General features: G+C 42.6%; 1 protein-coding gene and 1 long non-coding RNA gene across 8 annotated transcripts in view; both read right to left on the reverse strand.

Moving 5' to 3' along the window:
* Nucleotides 1–22,162, reverse strand: part of BCAS3 (BCAS3, microtubule associated cell migration factor) — a 312,898-nt gene that overhangs the window by 149,961 nt on the left and 140,775 nt on the right. For all 7 annotated transcript variants that reach the window (XM_021415884.1, XM_021415890.1, XM_021415885.1 and 4 more), the window contains exons 21-22: nucleotides 19,554–19,750; nucleotides 18,130–18,227 (exon numbers count right to left, since the gene is read on the reverse strand). In XM_021415884.1, coding sequence (XP_021271559.1) covers nucleotides 18,130–18,227; nucleotides 19,554–19,750 — 295 coding nt within the window. The remainder of the gene's footprint in view (nucleotides 1–18,129; nucleotides 18,228–19,553; nucleotides 19,751–22,162) is intronic.
* On the reverse strand, nucleotides 27–18,118 carry LOC110407801. Its single transcript, XR_002444038.1, has 2 exons — nucleotides 16,740–18,118; nucleotides 27–16,609 (listed from the first exon to the last, which is right to left on the reverse strand). It is a non-coding gene; the product is annotated as an uncharacterized LOC110407801 (long non-coding RNA).

Consider the following 22,162-nt stretch of genomic DNA (forward strand, 5'->3'; position numbering starts at 1 on the left):
CTTTTCTGAGTTAAACATATGTTCAGTACAGGCAGCATCCACCGTCACCACTTGACCTTATGGCAGCCTTCGAGTTGCTGATTTTTCTTTTCCTTTTTTTTTTTCCTTGAAAAAACAAGAAAACTTTTACCAGATAACACATGATGTAAATGCAAAATTATGTTGTGAAATGACTGCAAACATGCTGCTTTCCAGATGTTTGACGAGACAGTGAAGAAACAGCACAAAGAAGGGTCAACAGTTTCCGTCAGAGTCTCTGCTGGGTTCCACATGAAAAAAACCCCAAACCCCAACATTCAGCTCTCGTAAATTCAGGGGACTCTGCACAGCTGTCAAGCTATTTAGACTTCAGGAATAAAATGAAAGGTTCCCTGTCATCTGCCAAATTTCACTCCATCAATAGGCGGCTAAAAGACATTTGACTGTTACACATTCTGCGTATTTCCTAAAACCATTATTACCTCAAATGAAAGGGACTGCCTGGGAATTGCTGCTCCTGGTAGAAGATATCTGAGGCAAGCGGGGCTGCATCCTCTGTTTGCTTATAAATACAGATCTTCCTTGATGTGCATGAAAGCAAAGCTGCAGGAGAAATGATCAAAAAGAACTGGAAGGAGAAATGAAAGAAAATGGCAGCTGCCAGACGTTCTCCCTTTACCCCACCAGGGCAGGAACGATGACTACTGCTGCCATGTGTAACAGCAGCTTTCGTCTTTCACCGTCTGCTCCCCAGCTGATGTCAGAAGGACAGACCATCACCATCACCCTGCGATCATCAGTGCTACCGGCACGGGGCCCAGTGAGGCTGCAGAAGTGAACATCTCTGCCCGTACTCATCGGGATCCGTGGGACTGGAATTTCGTTTCTCTCCAACTCCGCTTCCTCTCTCAGGATACAAACCTGTCCTTTTAGACGAGACCATCAGGAACAGCCATTATAAAACTATCTTTGCTATGCTTGTCTTAACGTCCCCATTTCCACTCTTGCGATTTTTACTGAGTACTTTACTTGTGATGGGCTGGGTGATATTTTTTGCAGAACTACTTCAATGCATCTTGAAATTCTGCATGTTTTTACATAGGAAAACACGTACCATGATTCACAGTCAGCTCAGCCATGATAAAACAATGCTGCAGACATGTCCATTTATTAGTGTGCGATTCGCTCCGTGCACATCGCCTGGAATGCCTTTTAATGACACGTGGCTTCACGAGGTCACCGGCAGCTTCCTCGCTCTGCTATGGGCAGCGTGGTCAGCCACTTGCACTAAACCCAGCCCAGGCAAGGATTACAACAGCCTGCATGCAGATTCACATCCTGCATCACTGAGGTTCTGGATGTAGGAGAAAACCAAACACAAATATGTTCTATGCAAGGATACCAGCTAGAGGGATCATAGTGAGTTATGGCGTGTCTTTACGTGAAAAAGACACCACTGAAATCATTTTAACTCCAAACAGCATTCATCTGTGGAGCTACTCTGAATCTGCCTGCTTTGTTAAAGCTGCACCAATCAGTCAGCCCCCCAAATAAACCCCAAGCCCACCCTGAGTTAATGCACAGCATTCAGCAGCAAGCAACAGCCAGTAGTTGGCAGCACGTTCCTCCTACCTCAGACACACACCCTGGGGAAATCTCCCCTGGCCAGCAGAAAACTGCATCTAATGGTATGTTAAGAACATTTTTGCTCTCCTTCTCTGCAGTAATCAGGATAAAATGTCACTGTGCTCTGTCTGACTCGCTGTCGTGTGGGGACACGCATCTTCCAGGAAAGCCTGACAGAGAAGATGAGCCGGATTTCCCAGTGCTACTGACTCAATAAAATCCCTGGCTTGTCTTCTTTTGTGTCATTACAGCATTAAAATATTGCATGATGTGAAATATACACTTAATTTTACTTACAGTGAAGGAAGTCATTCCTTTGGTTGTGAAAGAGTTAATAAGGAACAAAAATCACACACAGTGCGTGTTAAAGGTTAGAGGAATAATCAGTCATTTGAAAAACACTACATAAACATTTTTCCGGATGCAATTTTCAGTCCAAGGATACATTTCCCAGTAGAAATCAGCAGCTAAAAAGGAAATCATTTAGTCTCCATAAGTGCCAAATTGTATCCTGATTTTTCCTGGTCTGGCTCGGCTTTCAAAACTAGTGGTTCAACTTCTGCAATCTTTCACCCAATGACTATATAAACACATCCTTATAAGACAGACATAATCCTTGGGTGGGCCAATTTATGTTGGATTATGAAAATACTTAAAGTACAGAATCGTATAATGACTGTTGTCCTTTGGTTTTTGCTAAAGGGAAAAAAAAACCCTGCTAATGCAGACAGTCTACACTGTTTCAAAAGGCAATTTGTGACGTTCTTCTTTTGCAACCGTGGCGACATCTTTGAAGATAATTACTTAGTATTAAATCTATTATTTAGTTATCACAAGCACTATTCTAATGACATCTAATGTGACACACATCTATTTTGAGCTCTAACGTGCAGAAAAGAAAAACTTTGGCAAGTTGTCCGCATCTCAACACGGTCAGTTACCGCACAGCAGGAGCACACGCTGTGCCACACAACTGCAGGGAACTGAGTTGTCACGAGCACCAGCCAGAAAAACAATTCCCACTCTTGACAATGCTTTGGCTACTCTCCGTTTGGTTAAAGGTTATGTAAATAGTAGCTTTAAGAAGGATGAAACAATCGCCACACAAAGCAAACAAATTCATTTGTAATTTATTGCTGCCCCATACACGCATACACACCCATATATAAATGTATACTTTCAAAAAATTATCTGTTCCTGCACATTTATACTTCCAGCAGGGTAAGTCAGAAACAATGGAAACTTGTATTCTTCACGGAAAGGTAAATTCTGGTTTTTCACTTCCCTTCTGAAGCTCTGGAGCTTTTACAGGCGACTACAAAAGTCAGCACGCTAAAGCCAACAGTATCCTATCTTCAACACTTCGCATGTGGTAGGAGAGAACTTTCCTTTTCCTCCGATGTATAAAGTTATGTGAAAGAAGACATTTTTCTAGTCTACAGAGAGTAAAGAATAAATTATAGTGATAAGATCTGGAAAAGTTTGGCTGGAAGTTAAGAGATTTTCACATCTGTGTCTACACATTCATGTCTTGGGAATAATGTATCTCAAGTACCAGTCACATAAAAATGCAAGAAATTGCTCCTCTCACAAACACAGCAAAACCATTCATTGTACTTATGTCTACACTTTGACCAGTAGCTTGTAACAGCGATCTGAGTTAGCAAACCACAGCGTTTTTCCCTCATTTAAAATATGAACTATTCCGTGTGCATACATAAAAACATACACATATACTAACACGCACACAACTTAATTCATCGTTGCATTATTCACTCCGAGCTTGAATAATTCACTCACACTGTTCTAACAGACGGAGCGATACCGCAGCGAACCTGCGCGTGACAGCACCACGCTAACTGCTGAGCCTCACTTATACCCCTCGAAGCCAGTGACCGCCTTTCCCTCGGCTTCTCAGGGCTCTGCATCCACACTGAGCACCCTTCCAGGCAGATTCCAGCACTGTTAGGAACTACAGTCCAGTGTCACATCAGCAGCATCACTTAACCCACTCATTTATTTAAATAAAACTGACGATGGCGCAGCCTTTCATATGGCTCGGACAGACCGCGTGCGGAAGACACGCACGCATCCTACTGCTGGCACACAACGAGCCGCACTGTATGAATGGCTTTCAAGAAGCTTTCTGTGTCAACTCAAGATAAGAGAATGACTGGGAAAAAAAAAGTACAGCGTGACCCTTGTCTGAACACAGCCTTCTTCTATAGCCCAGCTGCTCAGACAGCAGACACAGCGTACTTGTTGACACGTCCGTCCAGACTTTTTGCTCCTAAGAAACAAAAAGAAATAGACGGAAATAATTTAAGCCATTACAGTTAACACCTTTCTCCATTCACCTAGTAAAACTTACGATGCCTTTGAAGGAAGATTTTATCGCTAACCGCTAATTCACAAAACGCAAAACCCAACAGGTCTTCCACAAAACAGCGAAGAGCAGCCACGTGAGACACGCGCTCGCATCCTCCACCGGGGAGGACTTAAGCAGCACTCTGTGCGAGGTCTCAGGCATGCCTGCTTCATCTACTTTCTGACATGGGAAAACATCCAACCAGATTCAACGCAGTACAACTGCACCAGACTTGCTATGAAATCCCCAGCACCTTCCTGAACCGTAAAAGAAAGGATTTGTGTTTAAAATCAAGAATTTCTGGTTGACATATTTCACGTTCCTTTCTCGTTTAAAACACTTTGCCATGAAAGCTACCATTATTTACAAGTGAAGAAAGAAAAGGGAATTTGCCCCATTTCTCCCCACTCCTCACTTTGCTATTGTCCCCTGTATCTATTTCCAGGAAGCCATATTCATTAGGGTTAATCTGCCTACTAAATGAATAAACAAAGGATTTCTCTGTCACTGAGAGGCCAGGTGAGCCGATATCATCTTCTAACACAGAAAATCATCCGCGCAAATACAGCGCAGGAAATTACCTGCTGCAATCCCACACCTGGGATCATTTGGCAAGTAGCTCAGAAATGCTGAGTGGATGACTGAAATCAAACCATTACATTTTTTTAATGCAGATCTTCTATCAGCAGGGAAAAAAAAAAGACTTTTCTAAGAATGTGACGTAAAAAAGTCTCAGATGTCTTGGCACATTGTTATATACTAATATTTCAGAATATTTACTCATACAAAAATGCCACAGGGATTGGTAGGATTGAAGTACACTGCTTATTTAATAACAGTGTATGCCTGTCCCCAGCAGCGACCATGCTGCCGTGTAAACCACAAAAGTTTACAAAGTGCTGCCTTGCAAATCTAATAAAAGATACAGAAAATAAGGATCTAATTGAGGTGCAAGAAAACTTGACATGAATAGAGCCCCCAGTACGACAACACAGCCCCCCCAGCTCACGGCAGATTCCCTCCAAGCACGGTGGGTTATCTGCCGCACATCCTGGCAGATGCAGAGTCTCAGAGAGGCCTGGCATGCTTGGGGAGCTGACACCTGAAGGATGAGCTTCTCGAGTAGAAGCAAATACTGAGAGATATTATGAGTATGAGGGGTAATCACTGAGATGACAAAAGTGAGATGGAACAAGCATTCAGAGGATGAGATGTAACCATACGAATGTGGCACGTGTTACGGCAGGAGAGGAGCCAACGTGGGGATGGAGAGCCATGGGAAATGCTGCAACGGAGGAACGGGAGCTCAGCGGCCGGGGCCAAAGGAGCATCGGGGAAACAAGAACGGGAAAGGTCACAGGACTCAAGAACAGAAAGGAGTGGTGCCTGCACAGAACACGGAGGCATGAAAAACCAAGTTCGCATCTCAGCAATGCCACCGAGGACAAAGGCTAGGATTGGAGGCTGGCCTGGGTGAGCGGCGCTCCCACAGCTACACAGCAAAGGGCTCCCTCCCTTCCCTCCTGCAAACACGGATTCTTTTTGATGTTCCTTATACAGCGAGCACGAAGAGATAAATTAAAACTGAGAACCTAGAGAGCTCTTTGATCCTACTGCCTGGAAATATGTATAAGAATATTTTCTCCAGACGCACTTTTGCTATATATGGAAACCAAATGCTGACTAATCATATAAACCTTATGGTGCCTGAGCACAGCTGTAATCTGCAGCAGAGCACTGTCACAACGGCAAAGGAAAAAGGGGAAAACTATGAAGTTAGCTGGGGTACCAAGGAAGAGGAGAAAACAGTGATCAAAGGCACTGCAGGCCAGACTAGACAAGAGGGAGAGTTCCTAGCTGGTTAGGTTTTAAGACACAAGTGACATTTTTATGACCTATTCTTGTATTACTGAGCTCTAACAGACCAAGTAATGATTATCCATTTTCCATGTTTGTAGAAAAATGATTCGATAGGAGACCTGCTGACTCAGGACAACAGCCATAGGACACAAAAGCCTGAATTCTGGGTCACTGGTTTGTAGCGTGGCACTGAGGCCAGTGGGGCTCACCACGGAGGGCAGCTGGGAGAAAGGTCTTCATTTCTCCAGGTATACCCCTTATCCCATTACGTTATCCCATGACAACCTGAGGACAGGGAGCCAATTTCCCTCTGAGGGGAGGAAACAAATGGAAATGGTACCTTCCCAGAGGGATGCCAGTTTGTGGGAATGGGATCGTATCAGTCCCCAAACATCAAAATGGAACATCTTGGACTCTTTAGAACAAAAAAAATATATCTCTTCATCTTCTTAGCCGCTCAGGCTTTGTGCAGGTTCTTACATGTAAAGCTTGTGAAAATACATGAATTCCTTTCACAAATAAATATACATCAGATGAGGACGTATAGTATTAATAAATCCAGTTAAAATGAGAGTAGTAGCTTTGAGTCAATTAACCTCAAGGTAATCATCTACAATGTTACTATCTTATCCTAAAATCACACTTTTTTCTTTTTTTTAAACCAAATCACAGTCTTTTAGGATACATTAGCCATACCAGGAGTGACCAGAGGATTTATGGAAATCACCCCACCGTGTGCTTGAAAACTCTGGGGTCTTCCCATGGCGTGGCCTGGAAGCCCTCGATCAGCTGAGGAACATCTCACCCAGCTAGCAGAGGGCCACCAGGCACTTGCCCTGCAGTGCCACCTTAAAGATAACACCTCAGCCCATGGTAGTTAACACAGGAAATTGTTGCCCATTGTGAAATTTGAGATTTCAGCAATATGTAACAGACTGTTTCCAGTCCACTTTTATTACTGGAGTTCATCAGCCATGTAAGGAGTCCCCACTGCAGGCAATGGGAGAAAAACAAACTTGAAGAACACGATCAGTTCTGGTTTTTTGCTCATCTTAAAGTGCTCATCGGTATGGCATACTTCATGCTTTCAATAGGTGTTAAAAATTCCTATGCTGTAATGCAATAAATGCATTATGAACAGACAAAGGCAAGTGGCTATAGTTTAGAAGCACAAAGGTGAGATAATGGCCTTCCACATCACTGAACTGTCAACCTCATTTAGCATAAAGCATCGCATCTGGAGATTTCAAATCATACAGCCGTTTAAAAATATATAGAATGTTAAATTAAATGACAAACACGGGAAATGGCACCTTTTAGAAGCAGAAATGTAAAACCAAAGCGTATGTTCTCCAAATATAATTGCTTCAGTATCAGCAATATTTTTTTAACCTCTCCACTTTCACGTCTTGGCTTTAAGTGTGGAAGGATGGATACACAAGCAACTTACAGGTCCTCCCAATCATGTCCACAATTCTAAGTCAATCCTTTACTAGAAAAATAGTTGAAGAGCTCTGGGTTTGACTCTTCACAAGAAGGTGAAGACAATGAGGAAAAATTTCTACAAGCTGTCAGGAGGTGTGTAAGTGTCTAACTTTCAAATCTACATTACCAAACACACAACTTCCGTAAGTCCCAGACTCTCACTGAACCCCTAGTCCTACCAGGGTGCTCCTGTTCCCACCAGAGATGGAGACATTGGTGCTGAGGCTTCTGCACAGCTCTGCAAGGAGCCAGGCCAGGAGAGCACAGGCCAGGCCACAGGGAAGGCCACAAGGCAGCAGCGAGCATGGCCACGCGCCCGCGCTCACCTGCCCCCAGGCTGCCAGGCAGCTGATGGGATCATCGCTCCTCGCCACACTGCATCGCTGCAGAGCGCACGATCAGCACTTCATGGCATGCACAGTCTTGCACTGAAGTGTGATTAAACAGCCACAACTAGGCCAATAGAGCTGAATTTTATTTGTCCGCTCATAGCAATGGGGGAAGTGGTGCTTGCTGATGCCATTAACCAAAACACCACGTCCGTGACTGCAATTCTTTTTCACCTACCAGCTCTGTAAGCAGGGCAGTCAGAAGCTGCTGCCTGAACACACAGCAGGGCAGTGCTGGAAACCAGCCATGTTGAGGTGCTGCATCACAGAGCTGCTGCCCTCCTCACCCCCCTACTGAAAAGGATTTTATAGCATGTGGAGGGCTCGATACTAACAACTGAACCACTAACAGCCTCACTGAGCCCTGATGCAGAACATCCTCAGGCACAAACTTACGTATCTTCCTTCAGCGAGGATGGGCTCCTGCTTCGCAGGCTCTGCAGGACCAGCACACACCGTGTGCACATCATCTTTATTCACAAGCCACAGACTCTCAAACTTTCAGTCACGGGTTTCAGTGGAGAGAAAGCAAAACTTTGAAATAAAATCATGAAATAGTGAAGCACTGCTTGCAGTTTAACTTACTGGGCATGAAAGTTTAAGCTCTGCTTTCAGCCTTGGTTTTCCAAACATGCTGTCACTCACTATAATATGGGTTAAAAATAAGAGAAAGCAAAGATGAAATGTAAATGATTTAAATGCGTGCATATGTTCTTTTGTAAAATGCATAATGCATCTGCAATGTTTTTCCTCATATTTTGGAGGCAAATCAAGGGGGAAATGGTTCGCTTATGATATAGTGAATTTTTTATCTAACTTCAGTGGCAAAATGTCCTTCCATGCAAGACTTCCACTGCATCCTGTTTGTTGCTGGGTTTTATTTGGTTGCTTGCTTGCTCGCTTGCATTTTTAAGGCTCAAGAAGGAGAAAAAACCCACACAAACAAAGCAAAGACTAGCACAACAGTATCTCCTTTTCTCTCCTTCATGGCAACTTTCAGTTTGTTAAAAAAATATCACAAAGAACACAACCAACCTCATAGATGATCTATGGTCAATTACAGAATTTAACGTTCAATCACAAATATATTCAGAGAATGTTACACGTTCAAAGCATATTTTAACTGACAGTCAAACAGTGTAACACTCACTAAATCGCTCACCACTCGTGCTGTAGATAACACAGGTAAAAACTTGAAGAGGTAAAGAGCTAGCAAGATCTTTACTGCACCTGTGGCTTCTACTGCTTCAGTCTTCCCGGAGGCTTCCCTTCCTGGAGCAGTACAGTCAGGACCAGAAACCAGTCCTAATAACAAGAGGCAATGAACTGCAGAGTGTGCATTTCCTGCGTTGCATTTTTCTCTCATTAATGGTACCATAACTCAGCAAACGGAAAAGTAAAACAGAGACCGTGACAGCAGCCGGTCATCAAAACTAATGCTCAAACCCAATCAGATACTCATGAGCAAGCACCGGGCCTCTGTGCCACTGCCTAGCAAATTCTATGAATTATCCAGAAATACAGGTGGGCTGTACACAGCCAGGGCCAGCTGCATCTAGGACAAAAGCCCGGGTAAGCGAGCACATGGAGGTCCCACTCGCTCTGAGCAGATGTGAGCTCAAGGGAAAGCAGCTGTGCTGGACAGCCCCACAGCTACTCTGCACATCAGACACAAATGGCTGCCCGTTGCTGCTGGAGGGAAACACCAGGCAAGGAGACTTGGCAAGCCTGGGATTGCAGAAGAGAAAGGCCTGCGCCCTGCTCGACCCGGGGACATGGGATTTTGGATAGGAGGACTATTACAATCACAGAGCTTATAAAACGTATTTGGAAAGGCTTTTGTGTTGGTTTTGGGATAGCATACGAAGGCCTGAGGAATCCACTCCAAGGCCTTAAAATCTGTGGCTGAACTCCAGAGAAAACCATATGTTAGTCATATTACCACCTTTTTCTTTTCCCTGCTCTCGCTCCATTTTAAAGGACGACGCCCTGCGCAGTAAACCGAAGGCAGCCTCAGGGCAGTACAGGCTCATATCCCATTTCTCTTATCTGGAGAAATCCTGTGCTAATGATGTGAATAATCCCAAGTCTGCTTTCTGTCATTTACTAACTGTGACCTGCTTGTTTTCACCTTCACAAGGGGAACAGCACCACACGCCTTACGTGTGTGCATGCAGTACTTGGCTCCCCACGCTCCCTCCAGCATTCCGCATCCTTCTCGCGGCAGCCGAGCCCTGGGCAGGCTGTCCCCAGCACTCAGCGGTGCCTGCAGCTGGGGGCACCGCCAGCAGATCCCCACTTGCAGACAGGGACAAGAAGAGGACAGGGACTCGCCTGGGCTCCTTCCCCTGCTCCCAGCGAGGCTCACCCAATGTTGGCCGCTCTGCAGCAGCCGCTTGCTGGCACCAGCTCTGTTTTTTTGCAGCTCTCCACCCATAGCCCCAGTGCTAACCAGCACCCAATTTAGCTTTTGTTCTAATAAAAAGTGAAAGTTAAATGCAGCACAAGCAGAGGATAAAGCACTATTAAATATGGGCTGGGATCACGCCAGGGATGGAGGCCAAGGCAGGGGGAGGAGCCAAGGCGGCTGCAAGCCGATGGGTATTTCACAGCATTGGATAATTAAGAAAAACAAAATATTTTCCATCTGTTTTTTCACTCCTTACGTCACTGAGGCAATAAAATATATATACAAGTACATATCAACTGACTATATTTCAACCTAGATATAAATATTTATTTCCAGCAGAGGACATCCCTATTCCTGCAAGGAGAAGACAGTGAGGAGGCAGTGATTAACACACCCTCAACGTATTAAACTCACTTTAAGGACACACCAATCACCTGGCTAATTTATCACACCCAACAGCTCGGTTTTATATGGCATATAACTAAACTCATGCACGCTTCTGCTCACACATCTGTATTACACTCTAATGAGCAAAAGCTAATTTTGGAATAACAGTGGTGAAAATTGGTGCATTTTTGCCTTCTAATGAAGAACTGAAAAAAAAAAGAAATTAGGAACGAGTATGAAACCAGCAGACATTGCTCAGCAGCTGCCCCACCACTCCCAATCCTCTTTAAAAAAAATAAACCCCAAAAAGCATTCTTGAAGACTGCTTCACACCCAGTCATACACCTACAGATTTAGTTGCTCTGAAGAGACCAGCACAATCAATGCAGTGTTGAGGCAGGTGCTGTGCTCCAGGGCCACGGACACCAAGCCTCTGGGTGTCTGACAGGCAGGGGGAAGCTGGAAGACAAAAGAAAGAGCCCCCAGAGCCCTGAGGACAGGGGCTGATGTTCTGTGCTCTCCCTCCTTATCATAAACTGGAAAATTTGCTAAACGAAAGCTCTGCCTGAAAAATCCTGACTCTAAAATTCATTTGCAAATGGATGGTCAAATATTCACCTTTTAACTTGCACATCTAGTAACGTTTTAAGAACATTTCAAACACTCTAGATGAACAGATGAGCATATAATGCAACACTGACTTATTAAGATTCACAAAATTATCTCTCTAAGCACTATATAAAAGGAACAGAAATGTCAATGATCACGCTTCTTTGCCAACGCTGTACAGTGCAGTGCGTTATTTCTGTGCAAGCTATAAAAACACAAGCACAGACACTGAGGTTTCTGGATCTGTAGTAAGTTTAACAGTAGCTAGGAGCTCTCAGATCTCAAGCTATAATAAATATTGTATCCTACAGGAGCCCATCGGGACTCTCAGCTCATGTGTTGTTCCACAGAAGATTGTGGTGTCAGATATGATTAGAATCAACACTTTCCACTTACTCTGAGCTTTAAAGCTATCTGTGCAAAACACTAACAACAACTGTTAATGAAGGACGATAAAAGGGTATATAAGGCAAACTTATATTTTGAATGAGTGTGCTTTAGCTACTGATATGCAAAATACTACTGTGCATTTTGGATTTTTTTCCCCATAGATAAACAAGAGGCATTTGTATGCTTGGAACAGAGCGTGCTCTAGCACACTATTTTTCAGCTGACAAGCCATTATATGAACTGAAGGTGGCTTTCCCAGCTGGAAGTCAGTATGTAACACTTAAGCAATAAGACACTCTGCTGTCTGCATTAATGGACCGCTGGAACACGCATCAGGCGGGTTGTGTGACATGAGAACAACTGTCTTCGAGTGGCAGAGGACTGCACCAATGACCATTAACGTAATCCCCGGAGGCCTCGCTGCGACTCATCTCCATAGATGAAGAAAACTCCCATTATCCAGTACCTGGTTTGTACACTGCTTAGGTCACAGTTACGTTACCATCTAGCCATGATGGCAATATGGAAGGCACTGGGTTTATTGTCTGGGAGAATCCTCTGGGATTTTTTCTTTTTTTTAGCTACTGGACACATACACGTCAAAGCACGACCACTTTAGAAGAGATGAACTGCTCCAGCTGCCACCAGGCTCCTCAGCAAAACCCAAGGCAATCTGGGATGAGGAGCAGCAGCCAACCCTGTCACCTGCATGGGGCAGAGTCCCACATCACGCTGCACAGAGCCATCGGCAGGCAAACCTACCGATAACCACCGGAGAGAGGCAAAAATAAATCACTATAGAATAAATCTGCTGCTGCTCACTGTCCCATGCACTTCCTCTTCAGTATACTCCTCTTGCCTGCAGTAAACACCCACCAGTGTTTCAAGACATTAATGCCACTCCATGTATCCCTGCAGCTGAGTCTTTTCCCAAGCCAGGCAACGATCCAGAAGCAAGTGCCCAGTCAGTAGTGTCAGGTCGTTTTAATTTCTCTTCACATCTTCATAGTCTATAGGGCATAGCTGTTGCTAGATGTAATCATGTATACTGCACTGGCATCTTGGAGCCTGATGAATTCGCTTCTGTCTCAAGGCCCTCTTCAGAAATCATCAGATAACATTTTCTCAAATCAGATGAACTAGATCAAGTTGAAAAAAATCTAAGTACCAGAATTCTGTACTGTGCAGCTCACATGCATACACACACACACACACTTATTTAGTGAAGCAGCCAAATAGCATGGAGGAAGCACACACACATGCAGGCGTGTGATATTTCACCACTAAAAGAAAACCTGAGCATATCCCAAACTTTATCCTGGAAATTCTCCAAAAAACACTTTTCAAACGAGAAACATACTAAGTGCTCTAAATAGGTATCTCATTAATAGAATTTGCTTGGCAGTCATTACAGAAAAGAACCATAACTTCACCACATTTAAATTTAAGCTGACAGAGTGCAGAAGAACAACACATCAGTGCTGGGCATGTGTTTTGTTACTGCGCAGGTGATGCCCCCTAAGAGCAGCTTGTTATATGACCATTATTAAAACCTCTCGATTGCTGTGAAGAACAGACCAAGGGCCAAAGCTCTTCCCCGGCTTCAAAGCTCAGCATTATGCTCGGAGGATCTGAGCGCAATCTCTATCTGCAACAACAAACCACCTTTATACCGTCCAGGTAATTACAGGTTCGGGTCAAGGATTCCAGCGCGGATCGGTTACAGCTCTCTGCGCGAGGCCCCGCAGCGCTGGCCGGCTCCACTCAAGCAGGGCAGCTCAAGTATCCATGACACTGGGATCCTCGGGCCCTACCAGCGCCCGTAACGGGAAACCGCCGGCCGCTCAGGCCTGTCAGTTATTGCCTGTGGCAGTAAGGACAGCCTGGGAATTCATAATGTTGGTGACTTCATCTGCCAGCTGCATTCACACATCTTTACTACCTGAATAACTGATCTCCGCTACTCCAAGGCAGCACTTTCTGATGTACAGCATTTGGGAATAAATATTTGATCGCACATACAACAGAAAAGAGCTCAGATGGTTTAAGGTGTGACAGCAGAAGTGTTTATTAAATTCCAAGTGAGAGCATTGCTGGACAGTAAGAATTTGTCCCAGGGTCCCTATCTCACAGGTGTGGTGATGAACAATGAAAGACCCCTTACAGGCAGAGGGAGGGAGGCAACCTCCCTCCCCCACCAAACCCAGTCCCACATCAGTTCTGCTCATGAAACCCACTGCAGGCATCAAGCCATCTATCCACGGCCACCGGTCGCAAACAAAAGAGAGGGAAGTACTAAACTACAAGCCAATTTTAAGAGGGCATTGATTGAAGTAACCAGAAGAGAGCTTCGTATTGTCAGTGTTTCATACAACAGTAATAAACAATCTTCATTAAAAAAAGATGCGTGCATCCCTAAGAAGCACAGCACATGCCAGGTTTTAGAAGACAATATAGATGTTCCGCCTGCCCTACACACAACCAAAGGGAAAAAAAACTCAGCATCTTTTTTTCTATAATTTCATTTTATTCATCAAAATTTTCTTGCCATAACTAATTTCTGTACTAAGCTCTAAGCAAGAAAGAAACAGATCTCCTCCGAGGAAAGGAAAACGTTGATGTGAGAGACCAGACAGCTTCTCCCTGGTCAGTGTTCTTCTGCTGAGTTGACAATGTAACAGCATCATTACTTGATTGATAAGTGTCAAAAACCTCCCTGTATGAGGGAATACACTCTGCTTTTCATAAATACACTCACAGATGCACACATTTCTTAACAGAGCAGGAATGAATTTACAGGTATGACAGCACACCTGAGTACCCAAGCCCTTCAACAACACATTTGTTGCAGCTTAAGGGAAATGTCTGCCCATACAGATTCAGTGCAGCTGTGAGACCAAACTTAGTGTGATCAGGAACGGCCGCAAAATCCTTGCTCTAGGGGTTTTCTATTTCTGCCAGTTCAGATGTGTTGTTCTGTGCAGATACTCTAGCCTTCCCGCACCCCTTTAATTCTTCCATTATCTATTTGTAGCAGAGTTCTGCAAGTTTTGGTTTTTCAGCTGAGTAAGACATAAATTACTCATCTACAGGTTAGAGTATAAAACTTCTGAAAGGCACCAATTCACCACTGGAGACACTCAGCTGCATATCTACACAATGCTTCTGCTTTCCAGATTAGTTTTGTAGATATCCTCAGCTATCCAAAAATTGTATCTAATTCGAGTCACACCAAAGAAAGGAACAGCAATCAGTGTCTACAGTTAATGTAAAGTTTTCAAGTCATGCCTGCAGAGCAGTCTGAAATAGAGTCAGATCATTCTGTGCCAGATCGTTCTACTTCTTGCTGCCCTACTGATTTCTGTCTTAGAGACTGTTGGTTTAGATGTATGACCAGTTCCGCTGCAGCACCTCCTGCAGATGGGACACTTACCAGGTTCCTTTTCCACTCTGTTGTCCAAAAAAGCCCTTAATGTAACGTGACTTACTGCAAGCCTCTCCCATACACAGTGTGCTTTTGCCATGTGTACAAGTCTTCCCTTTAGTGCATACTATAAACTTCCTGTGTTACAAAGCTTTAAACTCAGTCTTGTCCCTTCAAGATTAAACTGTGACTCTGGAACAGCATCTGGAGTTACAGTGCATTTAATCCCTGAGGGTATATTCTCTTTGTGATGCATCCAACTAATACGTATGCACTGAGGGACAAATGTCCAGCAGCTTTAGGTGACTGTATTTTTGCAAACTTTTCTTAACAATTAAATTTCAAAAAAACCCCACAGCGAACAATACCTTACAATTTTTCTAAGTGAAGCTGAGATCATTCCATTGACCTCTAATTTTTTTTTGGATGTATCCACCATCTTTACAGATCCTGCCATCCACCTTGAAAATATTTCCTGATTAAGTTTTGCTCCATTCAAACGAATATTTTTTTCAAATGTTTTTGTGTGAGAATGTTGCCATCGGTATGCCATCCTTTTATAGACATGTGTACAAATCCCAAGTGAAAAAACTGCACAAATATCTCATTAACTACAACGACAAAGTTGTCACCAATGGGAAGACGGAAGGAAGCTAAAAAGCATGATGGAAAAATAATTAAAGATGATAAACATGTACTTGAAATCTTTTGATAGGAAGAACAAGCGATGGAGATAGATAAGGAGAGGCGCCACGCTGGTTGTGTCTCCAAGCAACGCCAGATAAACATCTTCACAAAGTGCAGCAGACTCTCATGCATGGGTCACAGCTGAAGAATCACTTCCTGGTTCAGCTTAGGTAGTAAAAATTTATGACCTACTTAAAAAAAGGCTTCAAACCTAAATATATATTTTCCAGTAAAGTCATTTTCCATAAAGAATGCAAGCCACTTCCAGCATGCCTCGGTAGTAGCAGGAAATGAGGATATTTACAGTAGTGGAATACAGCATTAAAAACATGCAATGTTGCAAATGAGCATTTGAAATAAAACCTTTTCACCCAGAGCTGAGCTTAATGCAGGTTTCCACACATCCCGAAGGTAGGAACAAAGTAAGCATAACGCTCCTCTTTCTGCTGCCCAACTCTATTACAAGGACAGGACAAGATTTCATAAAAGTGTGCACGTTTTTTCTCGTGTCTCTTTGACCTGTAGAAGAACTCACAGCCCTACACCATTGCCCACGTATACACACATCTACCCTGCCTTCGGACAAATACTTTCTGCATGGGAAGGAACTAAGGACCAGGCAATATGAAAACTGCAAGTAGATGTTAAAGTCCCTGAATCAAAAATCAATTCAAACTCGAACAGCCTGGCAATGAAGCTAAATAAATACTGCTATCAGCATGTCTCTAACAAAATCCATGTATTGTTTATAAGAAACTTATGAGGTGTTATAATAAAATGGAGTCACTGCTGTACAGTAAATATATTTTTAGTGTCATAACAATGTATAAAATTGACTTTGGCAATTTTAATATGGACACACATGTTAAAGGCATTACCAATGGAGCTTCATCACATTCATATGAGCCGTTTCACATTAAGGCCCCATCTACTCCATAGGAAGGCTGTTCTGCATAGAAGTATGGTCCTAACATGGTCCATTGTTTCCAGTGTAGCTGGAACAAAACAGCTTTAGAATGTGGTACTGTTATAGAATAGCTGCATTTCAGAATTAATACGTATCCCTGCCACAGGGAACTGCACTGCTCCATTCACACTTAGGAAAAAAATACAAAAGAAGCCAACCTTGATAATGCAGATGTCTCTATCTGTATCACCTGGCAGTCACACTGATAGCGAGGAACAACCATGCCATGAATCACTCTGAATCTGAAGCATCAGATACACAGATAGAAACACTCCTGTAAGAAGCACTTCTATCTTCCAGGAGTGATACACACAGATGGACTAGTCCAAAAAATCCTAACTGCTGCAATTTCATTCTCTTACGTATCAAATCAGAACTTTCAAAATTACATTCGCATACACTAAAACAAACATAATTCCCTTTAAATAACCACCATCAGATGTCTAAGCTCAATGGGAATTAATTTAACTAGTTTTCAATACTTGAAAATGGAATTTATAATGACAATGCTCAATAGCCAACGTAAATGTAGTTATTACTGAACACAGTTATAAACAGATCTAAGAAATAACCTGTAATACCCAAATAAATTAATTTGGCAAACGATGCAGTATCTTGGACTCAGAATTTATATGTATAGCAAACAGAGTCTGGAACAGGAGCTTTTATTTTAACTCTCTTTAAAACAACCTTCAGAAATCAGTTTCTGTATGTGTTACAGCCTCCTTTTACAGTTTAACCTCAATCCAATCAGCAGTCTCCAGGGATTTTCAAATCACTGAAGATTAAAATCCTCTCTGACTTGACTGTTTGACTAATGCTGTGTGTTTAATAATTCTACTTGTGAGAGATTTTATTTGACAAAATCCTGCTGTGTGGAACCTTCAGACGCTATACAGCTGGACTGGAACATAAAGCTCTGTTGTCTTTGTTTCTTTATATAGACTATACCCCAGCACCAAGAAAAAAGAAAAAACTTTATAGCGCATACATTACTGTGTTGATATTAATGTAACCTCTGTAATATTAAATTTACTTGCGCTCTTTTAGAGCAGAGTAGTGAAAATGCGCCTGTTACACAAACATTAGTTAAACTTCCATGTTGTCTTGACTGTTCACAGAAATAAATTACATTTATGATTACATTTCAATGAACTGTATTTTATAAATGAGATTGAATTGTAATAGCCTACGCTTCAGGCATTCATTAATAAAAGCATTTCAGTCCCAGTGTTTGCAAATGTTCTGCTTTTTAGTTTGGGCGTTTTTCAGCATTCTCTAGCTCCAGTTAAACTTAACATAAATACAGTGTTTGTATTTTATGACAACACTGTGACTTCAGACATGAGTGGCAAGAGGAGAAGTCATCATTATTTTAGCCTTCCAGATACATTTGTGTAAGACAGCACTTACCAGTTAGCACAGCTGAAAGTTGCGATAACCCTTCAAGTGTACAGCACCGGTTAGTAAAGGTGTTACCAGGCAAAAAGACAAGATAGATGAATGCCACAAGTACCAAAGGAAACAGAAAAAGCAACGTGTTTTTACCTGAAGTCGCATCAATCACGGTTGAAACTCCTCTGCGATCAGAAACGGGACGCGACGAGCCGGGCATGCTAACAGGTTCAGAACGAACCGGCTGAATCCTACATGATAAGTTACAGTTACCACTTGTGCCAAATCATTGCTCACACGGGCTGTCATTAAATCACAAACCGGAAACAACCAAGAAATTAAGCTACTGTTTATTTTAAAATCAGCTGCCCTGCTAAAATTTTACTTTGCTATGGGGAGCCAAGGCATGGATAATCCATTCAGACAGGTCCAGTTGATACACCAAGTGAATATCCCTGCACTACACCTCAGATGTTAGCTGCCTCCCCACAAAAACACCTGCCCTATCTAACCTGCTTACTGCTCCTCCAGGCCCTCCTGAACAACAGCAGTTTCTTTAGCAGTTTAGGATAAAAGACACATTTGTAACTGCCTACTCTTTTTGTAGTATATATAAATGAATTAATATATATACGTTTTTTTTATTATTATTATTTCTACTCTCTTTCTGTGTACGTTTGCATACAGACAACATTTAAATATCATTTAACAGCATATTTGACATTTCTACCCCTACCTGTGGGAGAAAGTGTATGCAAGGAAAAAACACACAGTTCAAAACCACGTGCTTTTAGTCCAAGGACAACCTACCCCGTTTTGATGGGATTGGTTGTATTACCCACTTCTCATGTTTACCCATAAGAGTTTCAAACAAAGTCCCATACAACCAAGTCCACACTACAGACCTTGAGACTTCAAACCACTTGCAGATTCAGAAGCACGGAAACGTGTTAAATCTTGAGAGTTACTGGACAGGACACAGAAACAGATGGTGCATAAAGCACTTCCACAAAATCACTACATCCATAATTACAAATCCACAAACACCCTCCCTCACCTAGGCCACCCTCTCCCTGTTCAAAATCAGCTGCTGTCAAAAGAAAGACAAAATAAATATATCAAAAATAATGACAAGAAAGGAAAAAAAACAAAACAACAACAAAAAACATGAAAGGTGGAAGGGGAAAACCATTCCAGAGCTCCCTTACTGTTCCAACAGTCTGACTGCTTCACCTAGTCACAACCTAGATCTATGGCACCACGTTCCTACTCATGACTGAGTGAATTAATTTTTTAAGCAAAGCAGAAACTGCGAAGCCCAGACTATGCTGAGCAAGGCCACCAGACCTTGTATCACCTTTCACTGTAATATACACAAGAGGTGGCAAAAATGAATCTAAGCTGTTTGACCTGGATGAATTTTTATTGCTGCTGAGTCACACGCTCTTCTTAGACTTTCATCTGGACACGTCTGATGGAAAGTATTACACGTTCTATACAGATGGCCTCATTTAAGCATAAGATAAGTGATTCGCACAACAAATGTGAAACAGCTTGGAAATTCATTTTATTTTTACCTGAGACTGTTGAGATCAAGATCATCTGTATCGAAGTCCAGAAGCGGCTGTGGGGTGTCACTGGGACCGTGCGACTGCAGCACCGAGGAGCTGGACGAAATGACGGTGGTTTGGCCTGAGGGGTGAATGGTTTTGAACTGGAACTGGGGGCCCATCCAGAGGCGCCGATGGGGCCCGGTGTGAGTCACTATCTCAACCTGTGGGAACAGAGGGAGCGGCTCACACAAAATACATGCTGTAGCACGAGCACTGAACAGCTACCGTCGTGGCGGCAAGTGGGGGAACACATTTCTGTCAGCGTCCACGCGGAGCGGACAGAGGAACTGAAAGTCTGCATTCCCCAAATATTCTCGTCAGTCACTTCAATCCTGACCTGGTCCAGGGAAGCACTTTCTAAAAACAAGCTGTTCCAGCTTTGTTCCGGCTGCTTTCTCAAAGTTCACACTTTAAACAGCACTGCTTCACATGCATATAGTGTGAACTATATTTCAAACCAAAACCCATAATTAGTGCTGGCACACTGAGGATACCAGTGGCAGAGACCATCTTGCTGGATGGAAAGCAACAAGGCTGGTGACAGAGAGCAATGTGACGCGCAGTGTTGACACTGAGGAACTCAGGTCAAGTTCATTTCTGTGCAGATGCAATACAGATGTGTACATGCAGCTACTGAGTTCAGAAGGACAGTTACACACAGACACCCTCATTTAAACGAATTCTCAATTAAAAGAGGTGAGGGTGATTGTTTGCACTGAACAACCACACATACATTATATGGTAGGTGTATATGAGATACATATCTGCGGGCATGTTTGTATGGGGATACACACACACACAGCTTCACAGTTCCATCCCTATTCCAAGAGGCACAGAGAATACAGGAGGTGCATCTAACAAACAATCATTTTCTCAACCAGTGACAGTCTAGATACAAAGCTAAGAAATAAGTTATTTCAGTAAATGAAGCACCCAAAATATTTTGAAAAATGTCTTCCCGTGCTATTAACCATAAACCTGCTGAGCATCAATTTTTGCAGATTCCAAAAGAAGCCAGCTACAGGAGTGTGAACAATTGTGGAAACTGAGATGGCAATGCTGCTGGAAATGTATGTGATCAGGATTGGGCCTTGTAAGCAGAAGGGCGAACAAAGCATCAGTCCTCAGTAACAACTGAAAAAAGAATCAGTCTTTAAAGACCAGAAACAGGCAATATGAAATGAAAATATTAAGCTCTCTTGAACTCATGTTTTTACGATGACAAAAACAGAGCACTAGCTTCCTATACTTTTATGTTAAGATAACAATCAGCTTCACAACAGGAATGTAATTTAGTAAGGAAACCCATGAAAATATATTTCTGTATCTATACAACACAGATATGTATCTTAGGGTTTTATTTACGCACGCATACACGTACTACCGACTCTAATTCTTTAAGAAGGAATTTTAAACACTGGATAATGTTGTTCTAAGTTCTCTGCTAATAGAAGACGACAAATGCACAGCCTATTTAGCACTATTTCCATCCCTGCATTTATCCTAGCGTAACTCAGATTGACTGTAGACGTTTCTGAGTCAAGTAGCTTTTATGTAGCAGTGTAAATTAGGCCACAGATAAAGTAATCTGTATATTTTAAGCTTGAAACCATCAGTGTCACAGAGCCGAGAGGTAAACAGATGCCTTTGCAATTTTACTGAGGCTATGGCCAGATGTTCCTATTCACTCTCCTGTTGTGTGCAGGACAAACATATTGTATCTACTTCACACTGACAGCACACATTACCCACTGTTCTAATTGAAAAGTTGAAGTGAAGGGCAGTGTTTTTTCACTGCATGCTGTTACTGTTGATAACAACACTTTAATTTTGAAAAACATACTTACACTTTAGGCTTAATCTAAAGTGGCTTGCTTAGAGAATGCTAGCACCTTCGTGCTCGAAAGAGGTATCATTGCTCGTTTCACATAGCAAAAATAAAACATTCCCAAAGCAACCTCCAAATTAGCTGTGTTCTCAGTGACGTCACTTTCCATTTTTTATTATAAATACATCTAGTCTTGTGGTGGAATGGATGTGATGAAGTTTGAGCATTCTTCAATTCCTCTGACTTTCCTCCTTTCCAAGAATTAGTAAGAAACCAACCCCCATAATGTAGGTTTGTTTACTTTTTCTCACTACACGCTGGAAAGTCACCAAAACAGTAAAGTAAGCTCAACTATCCAAGCTGTACTGGAGAGGATTTATAAGGTAGTAAGATAAGTAAAGCTACTGATGAAATCTTGGACCCAAAGAGCACAGTGACAGAATTCCCACTGAATGCAGCCATTCCATAGTTCTACCATCGCTACGCCTTGACAAATTAGAGACAGTCTAAGCAAATAAGCCACATGATTGTAGAGCTACATTTGAAAACCTGGACCAGGTAAGTGGACTCATAAGAATAGATTTGCCCGTGAATGCAGCTCTCTGAAGGGCACATGTGGAAACCCAACTTCTCCTTTTAGGAAAATGTTGTGTGTGATTCATTCACCAGTGGGAGAAGCAAATCACATCCACAAATATTTCATATCCATGAAACAATCCCACATGCCCCAGCAACATATTTAACA

This window comes from Numida meleagris, chromosome 18 (assembly GCF_002078875.1).
Source record: "Numida meleagris isolate 19003 breed g44 Domestic line chromosome 18, NumMel1.0, whole genome shotgun sequence".
Classification (NCBI taxonomy): Eukaryota; Metazoa; Chordata; class Aves; order Galliformes; family Numididae; genus Numida; species Numida meleagris.